Source organism: Gallus gallus, chromosome 8, assembly GCF_016699485.2.
Source record: "Gallus gallus isolate bGalGal1 chromosome 8, bGalGal1.mat.broiler.GRCg7b, whole genome shotgun sequence".
NCBI lineage: Eukaryota > Metazoa > Chordata > Aves > Galliformes > Phasianidae > Gallus > Gallus gallus.
In genome coordinates this window covers 27,691,804-27,716,978 of record NC_052539.1, presented here as the reverse complement: position 1 = coordinate 27,716,978, position 25,175 = coordinate 27,691,804, and the positions used below count along the sequence as shown (strand labels likewise).

Below are 25,175 nucleotides of genomic sequence, written 5' to 3'. Positions count from 1 at the left end.
CTAACAAGTCAACGTGAATATTACTGCACTGTTAAACCTGCATATAATGTGCCTTTTTCCATAGAAATTCCTTGAAAGGATAAAAAAAACTCGAAGCAGTAGAAATAAACGTGGCATGAGATATTGCAAACACTCTGTCTTGAGGAACATGACAGACCTTCCCACAGAGAATCCCCAACTCCATGGGCATCTGCTAACCCCCCTGGTCAGCTTTTGCTTACAGGTTGGGCAACAATGCACCATCTAAAAGAGGGTAAATCTCAACTGTATTGCCTTTAAAATATATATATATGCCTCAGAAGCATTTAAGTTCATTGGAGCACAAAAACGCTTTAGTGACAAGAAAACATGATATTCAGTGTAACAGCAACAGAACAGCAGATAGGTTTTGTTTGCTGACCCCAGAGCCAAGCTCAGCTCCTGGCTGCAGGGCCACATGGGCAATGTGAGGCTGCCCAGATCCCATCCAGGCTTTGCACCAGGGAATGAACTCTGATTCGGACTCCACTCAGATGCTTATCACATTTCCTGTAGCTTGCAGTGAAATTTGAGAGAAGCAAGGCCTACCAGAGCGGGGTCGTGCACAGTGAGGTCTGTTTAAACAATGTTGGGTTCAGCATAATGATTTTGTGTGATAGCAACAGAAAACAAAGACAGCAGTCTCTAACAAAAACAAGCCATGACTTCAACAGACTGAGATTTTGTTCTGTTTGCTGCAAACCTAGGTGTGAGAAGGTGAATGTAACCAAAGCAGGGAAACCTGGACCTTGGTTGGGAAATATTTCCCTACCTTCTCAGTTAGTCAGCATGGAGAGCTTGGGAAGGGACTCAGAGCTGGGTCCAGGGCACAGCTGCCACTCCACACCATCTCATGGGGCTGTGCTCCTCCCTGTGGGGTTGACTGAGCCTTGAGTTCAGCCCTGGTGGAACAGGATGTGGAGAAGTCCCGCATGATGGTTGTGACACCACCAAGGAGCAAATCAACTGCTATATCCACAGCAGCCGCCTCCTCCAGGCACTGCCCTGAGGCAACTGCCCGCCCTGAGGTAACTGCCTTCCCTGAGGCAACTGCCCACCCTGAGGTAACTTCCCGCCCCGAGGTAACTGCCTTCCCTGAGGCAACTGCCCTAACTGCCCTCCATGAGGTAACTTCCCGCCCTGAGGCAACTGCCTGCCCTGAGGTAACTGCCCTGGGCGCCATGTTGTGCCACTGGGGCATTGGGCAGTCATGGCCTGTTTCTCTGTGACTAGACAGAGCAAGGGCTGCCTCCAGATCTCAGCTCTCATCCTTGTTTGTGGGAGCACTCCAACCACCATCTCCTATCCCTTCCCATGCAACACAGTGGGGTATCCATTCCTCTACAGCCCCTCTGCTGCCATCTCTCCCCACCTCCTCCATGCTCTTCTCTGCCTTGCTGCCTCCCCGCTTCTCCCTCAACCCTCACAACCCCCACACAACACCCCCAGCCCCTCCATCCCATCTGCCCTCAGGCCCCCAGCTCCTTCTTTTCTCCACATTCACCCCGCATTACCATCACAAAGGGACTCTCTTCTGCAGCTTTTCACGATCACACGCAGGCTGTTACCAGTAGGAGGGAAGATAGGTAACTCCTATATTCATTCCTGAGCCAAATTAATCACGTTTCAGACCACCTGGGCTCCACGGAACAGGTGCAGTGCTGGCCCCACGGGAGATCCACCCCCTGCCTCGTGCAGAGCTTGGGGCTCGCTGCAAGAAGGGCTATGCACTGCAGCCAATGGTAGCAAGTCAGAAGGAGCACTTGTTCTTTTCTGCCTGTTCCACCCTTAAAACAGGAAGCTCTCCATACGTTTGGCAGCAGGTGATCTCACTTCAGGGGATCTTTGCTCCAAGGATGGACTGTTCTCATGGTCCCCATGCCCTGGTAGCTGGGCTCCCTGCTTGACAGGATCATCCCACAGCAGCACTGGGAGCTCTGCATCTGCCCAAATATGCTCGCCTATGTTTACACTGAGGATGACTGGAAAGAAATGTTATTCTGGTTCCTGTTAGTTACTGTTTCAAAATATTACTGGAGTATTATTTTTTTTTAACTGTGGAAATAAGTACCCAAAATATTTAAGTGTGTATAGCTACATGTACCCACACATATAAACAAGCATATGTACACTGTACTCTGAGCACCAGCTGCGGTTTAAAGAATAATGTGTTTCTTCTGAATCTAATAGATATTTCTGTTTTGTTTTAAATTCCTCCAAAGAATGAAAAAAATAACGCAATTTCATGCAGGCTGCAGCATGGGAGAACGTTCCTTTGTACCCTGAGGTCAAAGCTCGTTAATCAACAGCTGTTATTTCCCTCTGTAGGAGCAGATAAACCACAAGTGTTAGGGTACAAATCAGAAAATGAGGGCAGTACCAGGTTGCCAGTTTGGATGGTTAAGACATTCCAAAATGTGTTGCACTGTTAAATGGGAAATAAGGGACACCACAGATGCTTCTAATAATTCCAGTTTCAAGTCAGTTTTCCCTCCTTTGTCTTAAAGGGCTTTTGATGTGTAGTCACAATATTGTCTCTCTCTCTCTGTTTTTAATAATTTTATATTACCTCAGCAATATAACTGTCCTGAAATATACTGAACTTTAATCTCTGAGAGATCAAACAGGAAGAAATACGACGGGATAGAGAGTGACTGGGTTGGGGGCAATATTCTCTCCTCCTATAAAAGAAAGCCCACAGCTAGATAAAAATTGCTTCTCAGATTCCACAAGCGTCACATCTTTAAGAGAGGATTTCAGGCCCACAGAGAGAGCAGACTTGGGGCCACAAAAAAAAAACCAACACAACAGAGCCATTGAAGATGGAGCCAAAAGCAAGCATGGTCTCCCAGAACTCAAGGATGTGGTTTGTGTGACTACATGCTGTAAGATTGGTCCCAGCACCCTCAGAGCGCCTCCATTTAGCACTGCAACAGCCGAGAATCATTTGGCTACTATCCTTTCAGTGAAATAAACGCGCTGGCTCTGTCTCAAGCAAAAGAAATGTCTGGGACAAAGGTATGAGTTTACATACCATGAAGACATTGTGATGTCTGGGGAGGGGAATTTAAGCCAGCATCAGTGTAGAGATCTGATGGGACACAAAGGAGGTGCTCCAAGGAGTCACTTTAGAACACAACCAGTTCTCCTCCAAAAGGCTTTTGTTCTCCATGAGCTGAGCTTACCGCAGACAGAAGCCCAGCTTCCCTGATTTTCCACTGAGGTTCTCCAGAGGAACCAGAGGTGGTGAAATGCAGCTCTGCATGTCTGCTCACTCCCTTCCCTGACCACAGAACGATGAATTCATATTCTAAAGAAACACTGGTTAAAATATTGTGACATACAGTGAAGATGGTGGGTTGTTTTTTTTTTTTTTCCTGGCAAATAATAACGGTGCTGCAATAAACAGTGAACTAAAAAGAAGACTCTTTTTGGTTTATTGTAGCACCTCAGAACTAAAGCCAATTTAATCTCTTTTGAATAAATATGTTAATGTCTCTTTTGGCTGGCTTGGGAACCTGCTTTATAACAAACTGTACATATGCATCAAAACTGTTTATGAACTGTATCCCAAAGGTACTGCTTGAAGCTTCAGGCTTTTATCAAGTTCATTAAAATCCCTAAAGACTCCAGAAGGTAAAAACACCAATTCAGACACCACTAAAGTCAATGCAAAGACTCCGATGGATGGTTCCACAAGGAACACTAAGAAGCTTGTTTTCTGCAAGTGACATTACCACCACACATAGGTGGCTCGTGCTCACCACCTGCAGCTCCATCACATCCATTAATTTCTAATTAATACGTATAATTTGCAAGCAGTTGTTCTATCCTCTTTTTGCATGCGGATCATAAAGTCCCAGCTACCTTAGTGCTATGCACAGAGCACAAGGGCATACTGAAAAGAGATCCTGCCAACGAGCCAAATCCCTTTTGATAAATACACTAACTGGAGCCAATAGATATGGAAGGTACTCGTTTCATAGAAATGGTCCATAGGGAACAGCATGTGTTTGTACTTGAGATAGTTTTTGTATTGCCTGCCATACTATCAGGAGTGTTTTGAGTTAGGTGGACATTTTAAAGTTCTTCTGGTGAATGTAGGTTACAGAACAATATTGGAACAATAAGCAAATGTAATAGAGTATTTCCAAGCCTGAAACCTTCTTGGATATCCTTATTCATGCAAAGCAAATAATAGATTCCTTTTTGACAATTTCTCATGCTCTGGATAAACATGTACTGGTATTTCTGAGTTTCCCAGCTCAAATTTCCACACAAGTACTTATCTGCCTTACCTTCTGCTTTCAATCCAGATGATGCAGAAACCCACTATAATAGCTCCTTTGTGGGAACAAAGGATACAAATCTTCATTTCAGCCTCCGCATTTTGGTCTTTAAATCAGAAAATATTTATTCTCTTTTAATGAAATATAAGCTAACCCGGAGAGGATGAGATTCTCCAGATTGAAGGCTTACTGATCAGTGTTTATTCAGAGTTTTACTTCCAAACCTCTAGAGCTTCTCAATCCATTATTACATTTCCAAGTCTTGGCTGTCCGATCGCTTTGAAGGAAGAAGGTAAGATGATTCTAGCATTTAGCAGCAGCAATCTGGAAAATTCCCTCTTCCTTCTTTTGCCATTAAAATAGCTTTCATCTGTAGGTCTGCATTCCCACCTGAGGAGTAATTTCTTAATTTCTGGCAGGATCTCTTCTTCACATTATCTGATTGGTTTTTAGAAGACTTTTTTTTTCCCCCCTCTAATCTCTCTGTGATGAATTCCTGCCTCTCTGCTCTAGCATTTGTTCCCTTAGCAGCATTCGTGAGCCAAGACTGTGATTTCAGCCTCACAGTTCACAAACTTCCACCACTGAGAGAGAAGGGCAGGAAGAGGTCTTCATAAGAGGTTTCAGGTGTATTGTGCAGTGCTGGCTTCCAGCTCCTAACTGTGAGTCTAAAAATATTTTAACCTTGAGGATACAGCTTGCTTTGAAACAAAGGGGAACAAAGCTAAACTGAACTGTGAGTGAGCTTTTCTGTTTGAACATAAAACCACAAAGTGTGTCAGGGACTATTCCCATCACTGCTCCACTAAGCATTAGGTTACTGCTTTCCTACTCAGGTGATTAAAGTTAAGTATGCAAATTCACAGCTGTGCCCACATAGATAAGCGGCAGTCCTGTGGGAGCTAACCATGCACAGCACTGATGTGAGCATGGTTTGGCTTCAGTGTGCCTCATTCTTGTCTTTGGCATCATGTCCAGCACGTTCAAATTTGTCCCGGTGGGTTGGATAAGCCTTGCTGTTCCATCAGGCAGAGGCCAGCTACCCAGGTGCCTATGAGCTGGTTCTGCTGCTGTCTCTTCCAGCCTGTGAAGGTTCAAAGAGCCTCCTGGAGGTACTTTCATCTTCTTCATAGATTTATTGACAGCAAGTACCTTGATATCACTGACCGTGATCTGTAAAGATCCTTTTCAGCAGTGTTTTTCCACATACTGTGTGTCATCCATGGTGCAAAGATTCTTTCTTCTCCGTTGACTTCAATTCCAGCATGTACTTTACTGAAACTTTTGCATAACCGCATAACCTGAGGACCACAAACCTGTTTGGCTGCATGTAGTTTCTTCTTTTTCTCAAACATGATACTTATGAGTGGCAGACAAACTTTTGAGTTAGAAACTTCAGTCCTTAATGGGACAGGCTAAGAAATCTCATCATAAAACACAGGTGAAAGAAATCATTTTTCTTTCCCAATGTGCTTCCTGCTTAGGATGCAAAATAATTGTTTGCACTGATACATCCACTTGAAAAAGTATGCAGTAGAAACACAGAAAAAATGGTTCAAGAATTGACAATACAGTTACTGCCTACTGAATGAGACACTGAGTGAGCACTACAAAGCTGTAGATATGAGTGAGAAGGAGCAATTCCCCGGCCACCGCTCACTTAAGAGCTAACAGGTCTGAGAAAAAAACACCTCATCAGTTCCTGTAAAACACCTCTGTTCAGAAGTAAGTTTTTAGCATTTGGGAGCCTGGTAACCTGACAGACACAGAAGTTAATAAGATGTAATTATTGTCCGAATCTTCAGTCAAAATTAAATTTTACCTAACACGTAACATATTTTCATTACTGATACAGATCTAGATTTGAACCACATGGAAGCTGACATCTCAGATTCATGAAGTATTCAGAAGCCAGAAAAGTCCTTGCTGTATAATTACTGATCTTAACCTGCAAGTACAGCTTCATGCCTGTGCAACAGAGGAAGCCTGACAGCTCCGGATCCAGCTGTAATGCAATGCACCAGGCGAGCTCACGCCATGCAGCAGGCCATAAAGCTTAGGCACGGGGCTGTAAGGGTGCTTGGAAATGAGCTCCGTTGCACCTTCAAGATCACAACACTGGCAGCATCCTTCTCACAGTGCATCTATGCTGTCCCTCTTCTGCCTGCCCTACGTGACGAAGCATTCATCTAAGCTTAAGCAGTGACTGCAGATCCTACAGGCAGAACTCTGTGCCTGGCTCAGGTGAGCCTTTGGGCAGACTCCCACCCAAGCACATTTTATCTCGCTGTAAATAAAAAACTTTTCACACATCTTTTACCAAAATTGAGGATATACTGATATGGTTATGTTAATACAATGTTTTAATAAACAGCAGCATAGAATAATCAGTGTTTAATATCATCTCTGGCATGTGAAATACAAAAATGCACATATCTTAATTATAAAATAGCCTTTGTTATTACATTTTCATGCTCGCCTAATTGAAATGCCCGTAATTAATAAATCAATCATCAAGTAATACAGTGATTAAACGCATGCAGTGAAAACAAAGAAAAATATTTGTATAAGGTAGTGGCTGAATATCACCATAATATATTTCAAGAACATCTACATCAGGGTAAAAATAAAAAGAAACAGACCAAGATATAAAATGCAGAGATGTATTTTCACTTCTGCTGTACAAAACATCATCACACTTTTGTGCAAAAAGATAAAAATAAAGTCATATTATACAACGTTGTCAATTGAGCAAAGATTGTTTCCATTGTGTACAATAAAAAATACGATTCAGTACAAAAGAGAGACTGTGAAAAGTCATTAAGGTACACAGCACTTCTGTAACTCATTAAAGTGGTTTCAAATGAATATTGTAGACTGCTCATACCTGAATACATTTTACTAATTATGCACGTCATGTTTCTAGGATGAAAATTAACATTAATTCACATTATTAAAATAGACAGTAAATTGCTATCAACGGATCTGCTGCCTGATGGAATGCGAGTTTCCCTTCTTTCAGGGTTACTGGAGTCAGAGTCACTGAAATTACGTATTGATCTGAAATAATAAATATCACTGGGAAAAACTGTCATATAAAACTGTGATTTGGAGCCTTTCCATTAAACAGTTGCATAGCAACAAAAGGATACACAATTTCCACTTTATCTACCTATAAAAATTATGAAATGTTATCTTTGAAGAAGTTGATTCAGGTTCTGAAATTAAAATACTTTAATTTCATTTCCTTTAAGGCAATTTCTTACAACTCCAGCCATCTTCAGCAGCCAATAGCAGATGATTTTCTCAAGCTGATAACTCAAGATATTGTGGCGTCGTATAAAACACCCTTTTTGGCCTGAATCTGGACTCAGACTCCCAACGCAACACAAGACCAAAACCCTACCTGAAGGAATTTATCCAGCTCTCAGGTCACATACTTGAAACATAATCCTCGACTGCAAAATTTACAAATATTTTAACTAGCCATTGGAACTGAAATTGCACACCCAGTAGATCGCCGAATATTTGCATCTCCTAAAAAAAGAGACAAATATTAAAATATGTTTTCAGCATTTAAAAGTTTCTGTGATTTAAACCACATCAGAGGCTTAACAAGCTGTGAAAAAGCGTATGATAAAACGTTCATGTTTTAAAAAATCCCCCCTTCCCCTCTTTGAACTGTTGGTGGCACTTGGAGAAACAACGTGTCCATTCACAAAGCTGAGTATTGATACCACAAGGATCTTTGTCTGGTTGCTCTGCCCATCCCGTTAAGTAGTTAAACTTCACAGAAGATACTTGCTGCGATGTCTGTTAAACAACCAGAAGAATCTTTAATAAAATATTTGAATATAAATCTTTTCTACTACTTTCTAGTTTGTATTGTAAATAGTTATATTTACAGAGGCCTCACTTATTTACAATTCAGCTGAAATCACAGATTCATTAGGTCCGTGGATGCTCGAGTCTCCTAATAGGGAAGACTGCTTCGAGTCAATTTTGTATGGTTTTTGAGTTTTGTTTCCAAAAACGGTTATACCAATTCCGCCCGGATGACTGGGAATCGACATATGGGATAGCAAAGGGATGTTTGCCTCCTGGTTGGATCCTGAAGATGGCAAACTTGTGACGTGACCTGTGCTAGTGGATCCGCTGGCACTGCTGGGAGAACGGCTCTTTGGAGGAGGACAGTGCTGGATTACCCTGGGCGGGCCCTGCGGCTGGTAGTGGGCAGCTGGGAAAGCGGCGTATCCTGCTGGAATTGGGTACCCGTTGATCGGGATATATCGCTGGTTTTGAGGTATGGGCGGCCCTATGAACCCGGCAATTTGGCCTTGTGGTATACCTTGTGCTGGAAACATGTAGTTAGGGTACCTGGGATTACTCAGGTTACTAACGGGGCTTGCGCTGAGGGAAGTTGTCTGAGTGGTGGCATTCCCACCTGAGGGGGTGGTAGAACTAGTGTGGCTTGAAAGGCCCTCCCAGGAGCGCAGCCTGGTGTGGATTTCTTTAAATCGCGGCCTCCGAGAGGGCAAGTCGTGCCAGCACTCCGTCATCAGGCTGTACATTCGAGGAGGACAGTCTTCAGAGCACGGCAGCAGCTGTCGCTTCCTGATCATCTCTATGACTTCTTGATTACTAAATCCGTAATATGGTTGAAGTCCAAAGCTGAATATCTCCCATAAAACCACTCCGAATGACCAAATATCTGAATCAGAAGAGAACTTGCCATACATAATCGCCTCCGGTGGCATCCAGCGAATCGGCAGAAGAGATTTGTTTTGAACTCTGTAATAATCTGCTGAGTAGATTTCTCTTGAGAGTCCAAGGTCTGAAATTTTCACATGAAGCTGTTCTCCAATTAAAATGTTACGAGTGGCGAGATCTTTATGGACAAAGAAATGGCTTGATAAGTATTCCATCCCTGCTGCAATCTGAACTGCAATATGCAGGAAATCCCCATGGTCCAGGCTGGATTTTACAGTTCCATCCTCATCGCTGCTACACCCAACATCTGAGTGTGGTGATCTCATGATGAGGAACTCGTGGAGGTCTCCTTGGTTCATGTACTCGAAGAGCATGCAGACAGGTTGCTCCTGGGTCACCACACCTAAGAGGCAAACAATGTTAGGGTGGTGGAGCTCAGCCATAAGAGATGCTTCTTGCTGGAACTCTGCCCACTGCTGGGGGTTGTTAAAGTCTTTTAGTGTCTTGATTGCAATGAGCTGAGCGTGGTCCATGCCTGGAAGGTAGAGGTGTCCCTTGTAGATTTTGCCGAAAGCACATTCACCCAGTTCTTCCATGAAACGAACAGCAGAGAGAGGCAACTCCTTAGCCTTGCTCTGGGAAAGAGATGACAGCAAGAAGGTCTTTTTACACAGGAACTCTGAAAGCCATGCAAACCAACACTAGAGCTCCTTCCTGGGGCTGCACAGCCCTGCAAGATGCAAGTGCGAGCACAGCAGCGGCCCTGGTCCAGATCCATCCTGAGGGATGCCAGCATCCCAGCATCAGCAGAGCTCAGGGCTGGAAGTCGCTTTATCTTACTCTGTACCCTGTTCCAAACCTAAATTTACTATTACTTTTTACCCTCTGCACAATATCAGATAAAAGTATTAAGTATGAAATGTGAATATGTGCAGGAACCATGAGCATTTCAGCAAAGGCATTTATATACTTGGGTTTGGGCATTTATATACTTACAATTGAATCTGACTGATCTCAGGAATTGAGGCAATTCACATACTTCAAGCTAAGTGCACGCTGGAGTGCTTTCTGGGCCAGCGCCTACGGTTTTAGCAGAAACCCTTCTTTTTTAAAGTTATGTTCGTGTAGCCAATTCCTCCTTGACTTTGCTATTAACCCTTCCACGTACAGGAGAGACTATTTCTGTTCACCCTTGATTGAACGATCAATCCTAAAGCATGTGGGACAGTCAGATGGAAAAAGGAGATACTGGAAAAAGGAGAAAGGGGAACTCTTTGAAACTGTGTTGTTGTTTGCTCTTAGGCCATAAAGAAGTTGCATTATATTCAAGTATCAACTTCCACACGTGCTATTAACCTACACGCAAACGCAGCCATTTTGGGCCCTCCGTATCGCTGCAGGTAGTAATTTAAGGCTAATGAGTTTGGGATCTACATTTTGCAAAAGAGCATAAACATTAGCATTTGCATTCCTGAAACATTATAGCTGCAGCTTTACAGTAGCAACGGAGGAAAATAACTGATGTTTTAAAAAATCATTTAGAAGTGGCATTTCAGAAGAAATGAATTCTAATTGCACTGACCACTTTTGGTTTTTAGACAAATACTGCATAAATAATCATCATCATCATCATCATCATCGAGCCAGTTAAGCAGGCAGCCAGTAGACTGTACGGTGATGGCAGGAAATTAGCTATATTGTTGAGGAACAGATGGTTTATATTATACAAATCCTTTAGGCTAAAACTTGTTTAGGTCTGGCATATAGTAAATTATATTTTAGTAATGAAAGTGAAATGACCTCTGTCTGACCTCGGGCAGGGTTTGTCTGTTTGAACCAACATAGTGGAAAACTATGAAAGAAAATGAAGTCATAAAGTTTTGGCAGGAAGGGCTCATTTCAAGTTAAGCGGTTATAAATCTGCTTAGTTTTTGTTTGACAAGTATTTGTCATACAGCGGTGTACGAAATGTAAAGAAGTGTAAAATACATATGAGGCAGCACGCCAAAGTAAACTGAGTACAAAGGCAGAGCAGTGGGAGCGAAGCCCACCGCCCCTATCTCTGCATCGACCCCTTCCATTAGGTGAATGGCAGGACGAGCTCCGTTTATTGTATCTTTTGAAGGCAATTAAAATCCTTTAAAACTGAAGCGGGCTGAAATGCTAACATTTTTATTTGTCCGAGCAAACACACATCCACCTCACTTGGAGCTTAAAGCCTAAGAGTGGTTTTACCCCAAGTTGACATTAATACTGGATACGGTATTTAAAAATAGGATTCCACTTCCTTTCTTTTACAATTTTGTTTGAAAGGCAATCAGAACATCTGAAACAGGCAGAGCTCAGTTTCCTAGTAGGAAAATACAGAACGAGCATAAATAAAAAGGAAAGCTTTTTGCAGCTTATGACTTGAAACATGACAAGAAGACAGTGTGCTCTGTATTTGCAGAACACTTCTGGGCAAGTCACTCTCCTATGCAGCAGGCACGAGGCATCGGTGTGTCAGCAGCCCAGGGGGAAAATGGGGCCTTGTTCAAATGAAGCTGATGTTCCCATCATTTTCAGTTCAGTGAGGATTTTAGTAAAATATCTTTGAATGGGGACCAAGAAGCAAATCCAAATTTATCAAAATACTCCGCGGAGGTTGGACGCAAGGTGTAGCTGTGACACCTACCACGTAAAACGTCTTTTTACTATTACCCATGCTTGGTTTTTAAGCAGGTGTTTTGTTATTAAGCATGTATTAAGTATTTTCAGCTGCTCTAAGCTGTACATGGAAGTTGAAATTAAGAACTGTAAGGGAAAAAGAAAGACAAATTTGCTGTGCAGACCAAACTCTGCCTATCGCCCCTGCAGTCCCAGTACCTGTAACTATTTAAAACAAGGAGCCTCGTGTGAGCATTATGCCTTGCAACACCATGAACTTACACAGACCCTGCAGTGATCTCTGCAGTGTGGAGAGAATACTGACAACAGCAGTGTTTGAAAAGAGCAGCAAAATCTGAAGAGGCAACGCTTAGTGTTCACATTGCTAACACTTCAGTAAAATGAAAATTTGGGTAAATTACACTATGTCATCTTTCTGCAAAAATAACAGCTTGAGCAAAGGCATGTCTGAGTGTTTCAGACATCACACTCTACGCAGCTTCTAATTACTTGTAGATGTTGGTCTTCTCTGTGAAATGCTTCACTTCCCTCAAGCTGCTGTTGAGGAGAACTGGTACGGTGTGAAAAAGAAGACAATGAAATAATCTTTCCAGGGCACTGTTCTGCCTGTAGGTGGCAGAAGGCATTTACAGCCCCGAGTGGGTGATCCATGCAGGTCTGCACACTGGCTGCCCCGCTGATAAACAAGGAGCTCGCGGTTAATCGTGCTGAAATCTTAAATGATTTTAAAAGCTTCATGAACCTGGGACTACAGTGAAGCAAAACAACACTGGTAACAAGAGCAGCTCCACACCAGCTGTGCTGGCCAGAGCCGGAGGTAGATCCTTGGGCTCTGTTTCAGTAATTTCTCTTTTAACTGAGAGAATGGGTAAGCCTGAAAAAACTAGGAGCAAATCTTTCCAAAGTGATTTCAGCTGAGTGAAGGTGACACGTGTCTACAGCAGACCCAGGAAAAAACTCTCTTGAGAAAATGCTGAATCATATATTTATCTGCACTACTTTCTGACTTCAGAAAGGCCTCCAAGTAAGTAATCGAGAGGTACTTCAGGAATGGGCTGCCTTTGCATTACAAAAAGCTCCAGCTTCTATTTCTGCACATATAGACATACAGGAATTACCTCCACAGGTCCACACTCGCTATGCTGCTGCTGACAAGAAAAGTGCTCACCCGAAGTAAAGGCACCAGCAGAAACCACAAGTTGGAAATCAGCTTAACTTTTCAGCACTGAGTTGATCAAAGCATTGCACTCCCTGCCCTTACAGGCAGCAAAGAGTTGAAGCAGGAATGAGCTGTGGGCTCACCTTTGGTTTATAGGCGTTGAGCATTGACATCTCCACATTCTGCCCTCTGACGTGTTTTGGCTGTCTCTGAACTGGAGGGGAGGACGACTTCTGGTTGTTGCGACAAATGCAGATGAAGAAGAAGAGCAATGCTATGGCCAGGGGAATAGTAACACTTGGCACCAGGATGTACAGGATTTCCATTTTGTTCTTTTCTTTGGCATCCTTATAGTCTAGTTTGGGGCAAAACAAACAAACAAACCATGAATGAAGTCTCCACACAGCTGAACATGTCTCTGGGTCAATGAGAAGTATTTAGAAGAATAAACTATTGCAACCCACCTTCTTTAATAATAACAGAGCAATTCATTTTGTTGAGTAACATTTCCCCAGAAGTACAGAACGGAAGGGACACCAACAAGCCAAGAACCATTTCACTGCAGCATGTTGGTTCAAACCTCCTCATGTCACAGAATAGCTGACTGCTGTCATGTGGCTATTGCGTGGGGTGAAACGAAGCAATGGTCCAGTAGAGCCCCACAGAAAAGTTAATTTCTAAAATAGCTTATGGAAGAAAGCCTCCAGTAGGTTTGTGGGCAGCTGCTAAAAAGGACACTTTCATCTCCCTGTTTATTTCCAGCCTCCTGTTCTCAGCATTTCACTACATTTGTCTTTGCTAAGCCTCATGCTTGAACTGCTCCACGTTTCCCATACTCCAGTTGACAAACTTTTATGAAACGTATCCATTGCAGCTTGTGAGACAACTGAAGGATACAGTTGAAGAAAGGAAAAGAAAGCAGCAGCATGAGGCAGATGGAGACCTGGGCACTAGTTCATCACCTGAGCTACTTCACTCAAAGGAGATTATTATTCTTATTAAGTAGCAGCCCCTGCCACGAAGCCTCATTAGGTTAATAGGTTTCTTGAGAGCCACCCCAATTAAATTCATTTCCCATTTAGGCATGTCCTGGTGAGACAGAATGCACAATACTTATTAAAATTTGCCTGAAATGGCTCTTTCAGCTCGTGCAAAAACAGCAGAATACAAGTCTCACTTGGTATTTGGGCTTTAATATGCTGATTAGCATTCAACAATTAAATTACTACTCACCTGATATAGCTCTATTTGTCTGTACTTAAAATAATAATGCCATACAACCCAGCTGTACAGCAAGTACCATTTAAGGCAATGGTGAGAGGTAATTAAAACCCTTGTTAGGAATTCTTTGAGCCAGCCAGCCTATCTCATTTATTATCTAGTAAAATGTTCAAACCAGAGACTCTTGCAAGACGGCCAAAAGCGTCCTGCTTTCAGCTAGTACACATCAAAAGACCAAAACAGTCCTGGGATCTCAGAGCCCATCTAGAGGGGGCCTTGCAAGCAGCTCCCCTCCAGCAACTCCTAATTACCCAATTATCCAGATTCTCTATGGAAGGCACAGGGCTGTGCCAGGTTCTCCCACCTGGACCAGCCCAGGCACCAGCACCTGCAACCACGCAGCTCATGGAGCAGACAGCCCAGGGCTGACCAGACCTGTGGAGCATCCTGACTGCTGCCTGGGTCCAGATTATACAGCTTAAACTACTCTTGTGCAGTCCATCACTGTGCTTAATGAACAAGAAAAATAGCAGAACTGAAAGAGTATGAAAAGAGATAAAGAACTGAAAAGTGTATATAAGTTTTAGAGAGGGTTTGTGATGCACATGATGATCCCAAACTGTCTGCCTGTTCCCAGTCTATTCTTTCACTAAGGTCATAATTTAGACCCCATTTTGGCATCGATTCCCATCTTTCCATTAATTGAAAAAGACTTTGGAGCAGGCTCAGCACATGTCTCACTGCAGGAATGTTCATAACCATAACCAGAAATAATTTAATTTGGTTCTGGCCATTGAACAGTAACATCAAAATGTATCTCCTTTCCAAGGGAAAAGGTAATGTCACTGTCACAACTTGGAAGCAACATAAAATTGCGTGTGAAACTTTCTACTGTGAATTTCCAGAGCATTTCTGCGTGCATTTCTGGCATGACCATGCAAACAGCTGTTTGTTTTCTTGGCACGCTATAGGTACTGTTATTTTTAATGCAGGTTAAACCATTAGGAACCATTTGTTCAGGTCTGCCATCCACCTCCCCTGGGTCTTAGAAAAGGAAAATAAAATGTGATTTGAATCTCAGTTTTTTATTCCTTTTGCAAGTCCAAAATGCAGCCAGGGCAGTTTGGTAAACACAAACCAAAAAGGCATTTTGCTTGGACTGAGGAGTCCAATGGCAACCTGGGAATCCTGGGATGCTCGGGCTGAGCTACCAACTCCAGGGGAGCTACTCCTTACTAAAATATTTTCATGGCGCTACTTTGCCAGCGGCACAGGCAGTAATGCTCGCAGGGCAGGGTCAGGTGGGGGCGAGGGAAAGGCTGAGCCCCAGAGGGCGGTGGGCACAGCCCCACTCCCAGGGCAGTGGGACGGCCCCGAGCTGCTGGAGCTCCGGGACACCGCTCTGCCACAGCGCTGGGGTTGGGTGCTGCTGTGTGGGGGTTGGGCTCAGCGCTCCTCGTGGGTCCCCTCCGACTTGGGATATTCTGTGATAATACACAGTAAGCGTCTATGGTAAAAAAGTAATTACCACATGCTGGGACGTCACAGATCTCAGACTTGAAATTCTCATCCAAGGTGAAGCACCACGGGGCGTCCTTCTGGTTGCCGGGGTTGCGGCAGTAGGAGTGCCCCCCGTTGAGCTCCGGGTACCTGATGGCAGTGAAGGTGTGCGTGTGCGGGTACTGCGAGTTCCACGGCTGGCACTGCCGCCCTGACCTGGTCACACTCACCGTGCCCCGGTAGTCCACCCCTGTGCTGTTGTAGCATTTGTGATCTGGAAGAGAAGATAACAGAAGGCAAGGATTTGCACGCTTCTTCTGGCCCGAGGCCGGTGAAGGCAGCTCAGGAGCATGGCCTTCCAATTTGCTGCGGCTGCAATGAGGGGCCTGCTTTGCATTCACATTCCTGGGAGGATTTAAAGCTTATGCTTCTGTAATGAAAACAGCTTATGCCAAGCATTTTTAATATAAGATACACAAAAGAAGTAAAAACTACAGTAGGAACCTGAATCACAGCCATTATTTTCATATGAAGGTGGAGAGTTTGCGGTAGCCACATTTTACACTTGCCTATTCAGATGCATAAAGGTTGGGAGCAGGCTGCAGACCAGCCTGACCAAAGGCTGAGCTCGGTGGATGCCTAGAATTGGCTGAATCAGGTAGGGACAACCCTGGACTGAACCCTAGAGCTGTAGGTAAGCACCCTGGAGCTGCACACGGAGGCTGAAGCTGCCAACATTCCCCAGTATTCAAATGCTTACGCTGCCACTGTTTCCCTCTACCTAATAATTACAAATATAAGAACCAAATTAATTAATTTTAGTGTGATGTAGATAAAGAAATAACTGAAAAAATATTTCTGAATGTAGCCCATGCCAGACTGGTGAGGGCAGAAGTGCCCTGAGAGAGAGTGCTAAAGCACAGTGCCTTTGCACTGCCACAACTCAGCACCAGCTCCAGCACGAGGCACAAGCAGCTTCGCCCCCTTCACCATTACGTTTTCTGCATGGACACACAACCACTTCTCACTTACTTTTATTTATGGGATCTGCCATGGGAATCCCAATCCGGATACAATTGACGGCTTCGGGGCTATCTGGCTGGGGAAGATCTTCACAGTTGGGCAGCTTTAATCTCATCAGAATCATGGGATTGGATCTAGCAAAAATATACTCTGTCTGACACAGGACATTTTCCAGAATTTCACACTCGTCGCGGCACAGGTCTCGTGGCTTGGGAGCTGGGGAAGTCTCATCGCAGTAGGGGAAGGCGTAGTGGCAGAGTGAAGGAATAGCAAACTGGGAGCATTTATCCGACAAATGGCTGGAAGTGCCAATCATGGTGAAGGCAGCTGCAAAATATACAAGAGGATTTTACCCAACCCGGTGGGAATTTCACTCCCGTGCTCTCACCTTCCCAGCACGGCCCTCCCTTCCCATTGCGGCTATTACTTTCAGAGATCCAGGTGACGAACAGACCTTCCAGAAATACACAGCACTAATTGCATTAAAAGTTATTAACAACGCTGATTTCGCTGACAGAGAAAACACATCTGGTTTTCAACACTGGCCTAATGTTAAGCACGTTACCAAACCCCAAAATCTAATTATACGTTATTTCCCCAAGTAATTTATAATGGCTTGCAAAGTCACTGGATATTTGGATATCTTTGGCCCAACAAGTGAAAATCAAAGCGCTTGCAGGCTGCAAGAACTCTCAGAGGCATTCAAGGCCAGGCTGGATGGGGCTGTGAGCAACCTGGTCTACAGGGAGGTGTCCCCGCCTTTGGTAAGGGGTTGGAATTAGGTGATCTAAAAGGTCCCTTTCAACCCAAACCATTCTACGGTTCCATGAAAACCTGTATCTGTGCTGAGGAGCTCACAGCTATAGAAGATAAACAACAAACAAACAAACACTGCGATTTATAAAGCATTAGCAGCTTTTTGGAATAGGTTTCCCGGGAAAGAGACAAGTGCATTTTTACCCACCTGTGATCTGATTTTCTATTTCACCTTGCATATGCAAAGACTCCATATAAATGGTCCGATTTCCAATAAACCGTGCACAAGCGATCCCCCGGTAGGGCTGGCAAAAACCATCCTCTTCGTATTCATCCCTGAAATCAATCATAAACACAAAGGGGTGAAATGTTTCACACACAGTTCTGCAACAAAACGTCCCCCCGGGGTGCTGGCGCTCGGATTATCCGCGCCGACGTGAGGGGCTCACAGCGTTTGTCCTGCAGCCCGCGATTCGTTCTGGGGATGCTGGCGCGGTGCAGAGCCTGCACGCCATCCTCGCCTCCATTAAGAGCCTGTGATAAGGGATTATATGGCTTTTAGGTAGTGCAGAGGGCACGGCACAGGCTCTGCATCCCCGCAGCGCCGCAGGTAGTTTCCAAGCTCACAAATGATTCTGAAGTGAATATAAGGAGCACGCAACATCCTGAGTGTTCAGCTATAAGGTAAAAACGGGTATCTATTTCTGAACCAAACCTGTCTTTTAACATTGATAAGCACAGCAGGAAGTTACGCTGACAGAGACAGATTAAAAGTGTATACGAAAATCACAGCCCTCCCAGCCACAAAATAGGAAATGTTTCCTCAATCCTCCACCAGTGTGGCAACGATTATTGCTAAAACAGAACCACAGCTAAACCAGGAGTTAAGAAGCCAGATTTCTTTCATTAGGTGCTTTGTTTTATACACTATAGGAGACATATAATGCATAAGTCCAGATGTAAAATTATTTGCCAATATTCTTCAAACAAAGCAAAGAAAGGAAATGACTAAGCCTCTGAAGACCAGAGCAGGCACTGCTTACTTTGAGCAGGTAAGAAGCAGCCCACTGCTGGCACACGGCTTTATGGGGGTTTCCAGGAGGGGTCTGCAGGCGAGAATCTGCCCTTTCACTTTCTCACTTTGAGAACCCAGTTGGAGACATTTGGGACCCACCTCCTGAACAGACACCTTGGCTCTGCTGAGGCCACAGTGCAGGGAGAAGCTTCATGAAACATTAATATTTGCTGCTATTCGTGCCAATACCCACATAAGACAGCTCCTATAAGGCTCTCAAGCGAGGAAAAATGATATTGGAATACCCCCAGGTACAACTGTAGCTGGCTTGGGCAACAGGTTACTTGCTTTCTGCATTTCTTTCCCCCAAATTCATTCCCCCCCCAGACACTGAAAGCATAACAGCACAATCAGACTATGCCGCTAATAGGGGAAAATCACATCTTTTTTAATCAACTCTGCTATTAGGTTTAACAAAAGCCACTTTCATCGCCTCCCAGAGACCTTGGCTGTGAGAGCTTGGAAATGCAAATGGCACGTCCTGCTTTGAAGTCACCCTGCATTGTGCGCAGGGCTTAGAGCAGCGTCCAGCCTGGCTCCCAGCGCCCTGTCACTAATGGGATTAGAGGGCAGAAGTGCTGGGATCACCCCTTGGGACACCCCACACACCTCCCGGCTCTGCAGCTCCTGGACAGTGAGCCCAGGGCTCCTGCAGCACTGGCAGTGGGGTTGGGGAAGAGGGGTGGATGGGAGGTGAGAACCTTCCAGAGACAACTGCCGTCCACTGAGAGACGGGTGGGAAGGGGCCGAGGTGTCACCGGGTGATGGTCCCAAGATGTTCTCAAGGATACTGGAAAACGGAGTGCGAAGGCATCATCTCCAAGCTGCCAATTAATATTCCTTAACTAGAGCAGTGGTAGGCTGAGATGTGCTAAGTAAAGCACAGCCAACGCCAACAGGCTGGCCAGCATTGGTGATGCAGACCCCTGAGCACATTGGCGTGTTTCTGCACAGTTGGCTATGGCCAAAATCCACTGCTGGCTCCTGAAAGGGCAACAGCTGAAATGCACTGAAAATACTGCAGGCTCTGGAGGCCAACACTTCATCTTCTAATCAATTAATCCCCAAACAGAATAAAACTCATTAACAATTCAGATTTTTTATTATCTTTTTAAAATTGTATTATAATTTAATAGGGGATTTAACTCAAGGACCACACCTAACAACAACTGCTCTTGTAGACAATCAAGCAGCACAATTTAAACACTCAATTAGAGAGAACAAAATCAGGAGGAATGCAATTAACAACAGCAGAGCAAATCTGGCTCGCACTGAGGTTCACCTTTGAACTAAAGAAGATTTAAGTGCAATGGCTGCAGTGGCACGGCTTGCTGGTGAGCAGGGCCACCCGCTTACCTTGATGGAAATGCCCCGAGGAGCAGGATTTGGGAGATTATCTCGGGAGGTGAAGATTAGAGGAAAGAGAAGAGCTGAGATCCCAAAGCCTCTGCATGCCAGAGTGGAATCTGCAGAGGGACGATGTAAAATGAGTGGCTCAGATGGAGGCACTACCTTGAATCGTCTTGGAAAACAGCTCCATGATGGGGCAGAAGGATAAATCAAATGGAGTGGGAGCAGCAGAGTGGGACAGAGCTCTTGCCTGGCCTTAACGCATCCTCACCTCCTGCTGCCAGCTGGCAGCAGCCTCTGGCTGGTTTTGAATGCAGAGGTCTGGCTCTGGGATGGAGGCCGAGGCCGCCGATTCCTCCTACGTAACACACACGCTGCAAACCTCCCATGGGTGCTGTGAGCGAACCACTGCACAGACATGTGCTTCATGGTCCTGATATGACCCCAGCCACGGCAGCACGGCGGGTCCTGAGGCTCTACAGGAGGTGAGATAGGAGCCATTCTGCAATTAACGTGTTCAAATCAACAGACAAGCTTAAGTGCTAATGAAAGACAACCCATGCCTGTGGGCTCTGCTGACTGGGGACAGACACATGAACACGCAGCCCCACCGCCTGCACATCCCACACCCCACAAACCCTCACAATGACTACACAGAAGGAAAGCTCTGGATTTTAATGCCTGACAGATAGAGCACTTAACTGTTTTAAGGTTATTTCTTTTCACATTTGGTTTCCACTCTGTTTGCTAGACCAACCTTGATGTTTACCTTGGAGCTTGCCCATCGCTTTTAGATCCTGCTGCAGCTCCTCATGCACCAGCACTCCCAGCTCCATGGAATAACAGTGACATGGATTAAGCTTACACTGCACTCAGGTGTCCCCAAATATCCGATTGCACAAAATCAAAGTCACAGCACAGAACAAAATTGCCAACAACTGACAAAGAACTCATTGGGGTTCACACCAACAACAGGTCCGAAAACTCGGCTTAGTAAAGTTTGGTTACCAGACTTTACTATGAAAGATTGAATAAATTAATAGAAAAGCTGGACCTTGTGAGATCATGTTGTATTTATTTTTATAACATCCAATGTATCGAAGTTAAATATTCCAAAGATGGTGTAATTGTGCACCACACCCCATGGATCTCTCTTTTTTCCAGCTTTGAGTAGGACTCGAGTGATTATTTGATGAGAAAGACACACAAAAACATTTTGATATGTCAGCATTTTGAACGTGGGCGAATGACAGATGGAGGACAAGGCAAGCCCAGGTCCCAAATGCTTTGAGTGACCCAAAAGAAGAGGTAGGGGCCCCACTCTCCCTTCTGACACCCTTTCCAGCACTGGCACACTGCTATATACACCACCACAGTGAGGATGTAGGAAAAGCAGCAGGGAAAAGTGTAATGTCCAGTGACAGTGGAAGATGGTGATGTAAAGCCAGCACGGGATTAAGGCGTGTGTGCAAAACCTGTTTTAGGACCCCTAATAGGTATGAGGAGCGACAGCAAATAAATGCAGCATTATCTCTGAGATCTACCCAGTGGAGAAGGAATAGCGCTGGCTCTGTGTGTAGGCTGTCCAGACAATTTCTCATTTACAAAGTGAAAGGCATTCTGTCTTGCTTAATTTTTTATTTTTTTACCACAGCACTCAAGTAGTCAGAGCTGTTTATCTAAATAATTTATATCCAGAAGCAGAGTAGTGATGGGAAAATGCAGCCAACACTGCCCAGCTCAGACAACCGAGTGCTTTATGCCCCTCTTGTCCGGGGGAACCCTGCTTGGTCCCACCACCCCTGCACAACCCCCCTGTGCCCCTCAGCAGCAGCACCACGAGGGCGCTGCTTGCTGCTGAGACCTGCACTGACACATCTCACATCTGCAGCCTGCAGCCGGGGTGATGGCGGTGCTGCTTTGGAGGAGTTGAGTTCATAACGAACGCTGATGGGTGACAGCATGGAGGGAAGAAATTTGCTCCATAAAATTTTGCAATTCATTAAAAGGTGTATCAATAAATTTTTATTACTACATGTATCAAATACACCCCCTGTGCATGCTTAAATGCTATATAAATTATTTTACATTGTCAAATAAATTGTGCTCTGTTCCATACTCGTGTTCCAGCTTTGCTCAGAATAAAAGGTAAAGAGTTTCTACTTGGCAGATATCCCTTAAAGCAAACAGATGAATAATATTCTGTCAGACTTTCCAAAGAGCAAAAACCCACTGCTTGTGCCTGACTTTGAAAATGGGAACGTATTGGCTCTGTTTCATAGCAGTATTTCAGAAATGGGAAGGCTGCATTTTACTTTGTAAAAAGAAGAGAATTGCCCAGACTTGCACGTCACCGTGTAATTTAAGAATAAGGTCTGTGTAATAGAAGCTATTGGCGTTCTGACACCCCTCTAAAGTCACAGGGCAGCTAGGGCTTAACCGGCTCACTACAAACGCAAAGGCATTAAATAAAGAATGAATCATGTTGGGTTTTGTCATCGTTACATTTACGGAGTCCCACAGCACCACTGAGACACCTCTTTCCCAACCATAATCAAAAAACAATTCAATGAGCGAGTATGATCTGCCTCAGCGGTGACTTCGTGTAGTTATTTGCTACTTCCCATTCCCCACTGACAGCCAGTTCTACGCGACGCCTCCAACCTGGACATGGACACAGCATCAAAAATGGATGTGCCTCTGGGCTGCTGCTCAGCAGGGCTCAGTAGAGGGAGGGCAGCCAGTGGCCCAGGCCAGCTCTGCAGCCACTCCCTGCTAGAAGTGGGACAGCCAGAGCTCCCTGGTCACCCCAAGTCTCCCAGTCTCATGGACACTTTGCTTGGGGCTGCCAAACATTGCGCTCACCACCCCGCTCACTTCTGGTCAGGGATTTGGGTGCTGGAAGGCAGCTGGAACCACAAGTGTTTCTGCTAACTATAGGCAGGCAGCAGTGAGGAACCCACAGTTTGGAAGCTTAATAAAGTGCGACTCCCACGCAATTAATCCCTTGGCAATGATGCACCAATTCAAAACTGCGTGCTTTTTTAGTCACCGTAAGGAAACTTTACAGTCTCTCTATCCAAATCATTCATTTTTGGAAAGTAAAAGCTGCCTAGATACCTGTGGTCGTGAACTGGATTTAAGTACTGACCAAAACCAACTAAATTATCTGGGATGGTAGCCTCTGAGATTCACTCTTTTTCTCCTCTTAAACACTCTATATAACAACCCCCTCCCTCCCAAACCCCTCTCGCACAGTCAGTGGCCTCGTGCACGGGCCGGGCCATGTGCTGGCTCGGCAGCTGCAGCTGGTTAGGGAACGACCCTGGTAACAGTGCTTGGATCTTTCCTGGCACATCTGTTACATCATTATTCAAGATGAACTGCAAATCATATGCTCGCAGTTAGGGAAATGGCAGGAAACTTCTCGCACTCATGTTTTGTTTGACAAAGCTATTTTAGGGTTATGTTTGGAAGGTCGGTTCGTCCAAGTTTTGAGATGCAGGAGAAAAAATGTAACATGTTTTTGAAGAGCCGTCAGGCAGGATAAGATTACAAGCGCTAAGCGTTGCCCCTTGTAGCAAACCTTTGTGCTGCACAGCCAAACACTCTCCCTCCCCCTGGACTCTCAGGGAGTCGCGATGATCTCACATACACATCCCTTATCCGCCTCTCATCAGGCATTAACCTTTAGATAAAGAGGGTTTGATGGAATGCTCATTGGCTGCACACTATCAGTGGGCTGCAGCCATTCTGCAGGAGTGCTGCCAGGCCACAGGAGTGATACCAGGCCGCAAGAGCAACACCAGGCCATGGGAGCCAAACCAGGCCGCGAGGAGCGAAACTAGGCCTCAAGGAGCCATACCTGGCCTGCCCAAAGGTGACCAGGTGCAAATGAATTGGATCAGACCACATCCCACCTACATCCATCTTGCCAGGAAGCAACCCTCAAACAGTCTGACCAAGCCACTGCCATGAGTTGGTGCAGCTCTCTTTGTGTGAGCAATAAAAAGCCCCCAGATCCAAAGGCGCTCCCCCATCAGCCACTTCTTGGCTTTCACAGGCACTGCAGCTATGTGGGTGAGTGCCCTGGCCAGGATGCTGATGTTCCCTGCAGACTGTCCTGACAGAAAGGTGCACCTTTGTGATGTATTTAGAAAAACAAACCAAACCCCAGCAACTTTAAATGCAGCAGAAATACAGTAATACAGTCAGGGTTCAGACACCTTTCAAATGGCTTCATCTGGACATTAAGGGCTTTATTCCCCAATATTTAACTGCCCCTTTATAGGCATAATGGGGCCTCAGAGTGAGTGTTCATGCAACTGATACCACAAGAGAAGCTCTCTTTACATCAAACGCATGGCAGAACCTGGCTGTAATGTGTAAGGAGCTGGGCCCTCTGAGCTGTGCTGCTCTGAGAAAACAGCAGAGAAAGGGCACTTTGAACCCCTGTGATTAGAAAAGAGTGAGAGTAATAACAAAGTTTTAAGTAACACTTCTTTGCTTGCCTTACATTAAATCTCCTTTGTCAGGTGTCCCTTCTTTTTTTTTGGAAAAACTTACATCTTAAACTTTCCAGTTAGCACTGCTAATGATTCCTGCCTGTCCCACAACTGCTTACTCATTATCAACAACTGAGATTATTCAGCAAGAGAGTGTGTTTGCTGCTGGATGACACCCACCAGCCTTTGCAGCAGGATCGTTGTCTTCCAGAACACATAGGAAATGACACACATTCATAAATTAAAATATCACAAATGAAAACACTGAATTCAAAACAAAATCTATCTTATGGTACTAACACATAGGCCATTTCAATAATGTGGGAAAGTAAGCTCATTTTCAAGCTCATTTCCCAGTCTAGGAATTATTTGCTTTCTCTCCCACAGAAGACACCCAAACATCCTATTCCCCAGTGATGTGCCTTAAAGACCCATTTCATTCCTTGAAGATTGTTCGCTGCCCACAGGGACTCCCTGCAGAAGTCAACATCCCACTCCTTCTTCTGCCTCAGGACACTGCAAATACAGCTCTGAACTATTCATTTATAACTGACACTAAATCCTCTGTGGCACCACGAGCCAAACCTGAATGCTACAAAAGGAGTTTGAGGACTTCTGCAGCCCATTTTATCTCTCGCTAACCTTTTCCTGCTCTACCTTATTTCTTCTCTTTTTTTTCTTCTCCTCCCTCCCCTCCCCTTCCTTTTAACATTTAATTTGTCTTATGTGACTCAAGTAAGTCTTTCTTCTGGTGACCTAATATTTTAACCTTAAGCATGATGAAAAACAGACTTCACAAATCTGACACTTGAATTAAAAGTGAAACACATGCCTCAGCAGAAGTTAATTAAAAATAATACATATAATGTTAGCTTGTTTAAACTATTATTCGACCAAAAATT

At 44.7% G+C, this 25,175-nt stretch overlaps 2 protein-coding genes across 6 annotated transcripts in view; both read right to left on the bottom strand.

Annotated features, from left to right (window-relative positions):
* Positions 1-1,588, bottom strand: part of CACHD1 (cache domain containing 1) — a 130,495-nt gene extending 128,907 nt beyond the window's left edge. The window contains exons 1-2 of one of the 2 annotated variants that reach the window (XM_046944716.1): positions 1,533-1,588; positions 791-920 (exon numbers count right to left, since the gene is read on the bottom strand). The gene's annotated coding sequence lies outside the window, so the exon portion shown is untranslated. The remainder of the gene's footprint in view (positions 1-790; positions 921-1,532) is intronic. The other variant, XM_046944717.1, reaches the window with a different exon arrangement.
* Positions 1,589-6,686: 5,098 nt separating this feature from the next.
* The window catches only part of ROR1 (receptor tyrosine kinase like orphan receptor 1), a 143,092-nt gene continuing 124,603 nt past the window's right edge, over positions 6,687-25,175 (bottom strand). For 3 of the 4 annotated variants that reach the window (XM_046944240.1, XM_015290940.4, XM_046944239.1), the window contains exons 5-9: positions 17,552-17,679; positions 16,597-16,914; positions 15,593-15,838; positions 12,987-13,198; positions 6,687-9,652 (exon numbers count right to left, since the gene is read on the bottom strand). In XM_046944240.1, coding sequence (XP_046800196.1) covers positions 8,228-9,652; positions 12,987-13,198; positions 15,593-15,838; positions 16,597-16,914; positions 17,552-17,679 — 2,329 coding nt within the window. In that variant the 3' untranslated portion in view covers positions 6,687-8,227. The remainder of the gene's footprint in view (positions 9,653-12,986; positions 13,199-15,592; positions 15,839-16,596; positions 16,915-17,551; positions 17,680-25,175) is intronic. The other variant, NM_204509.2, reaches the window with a different exon arrangement.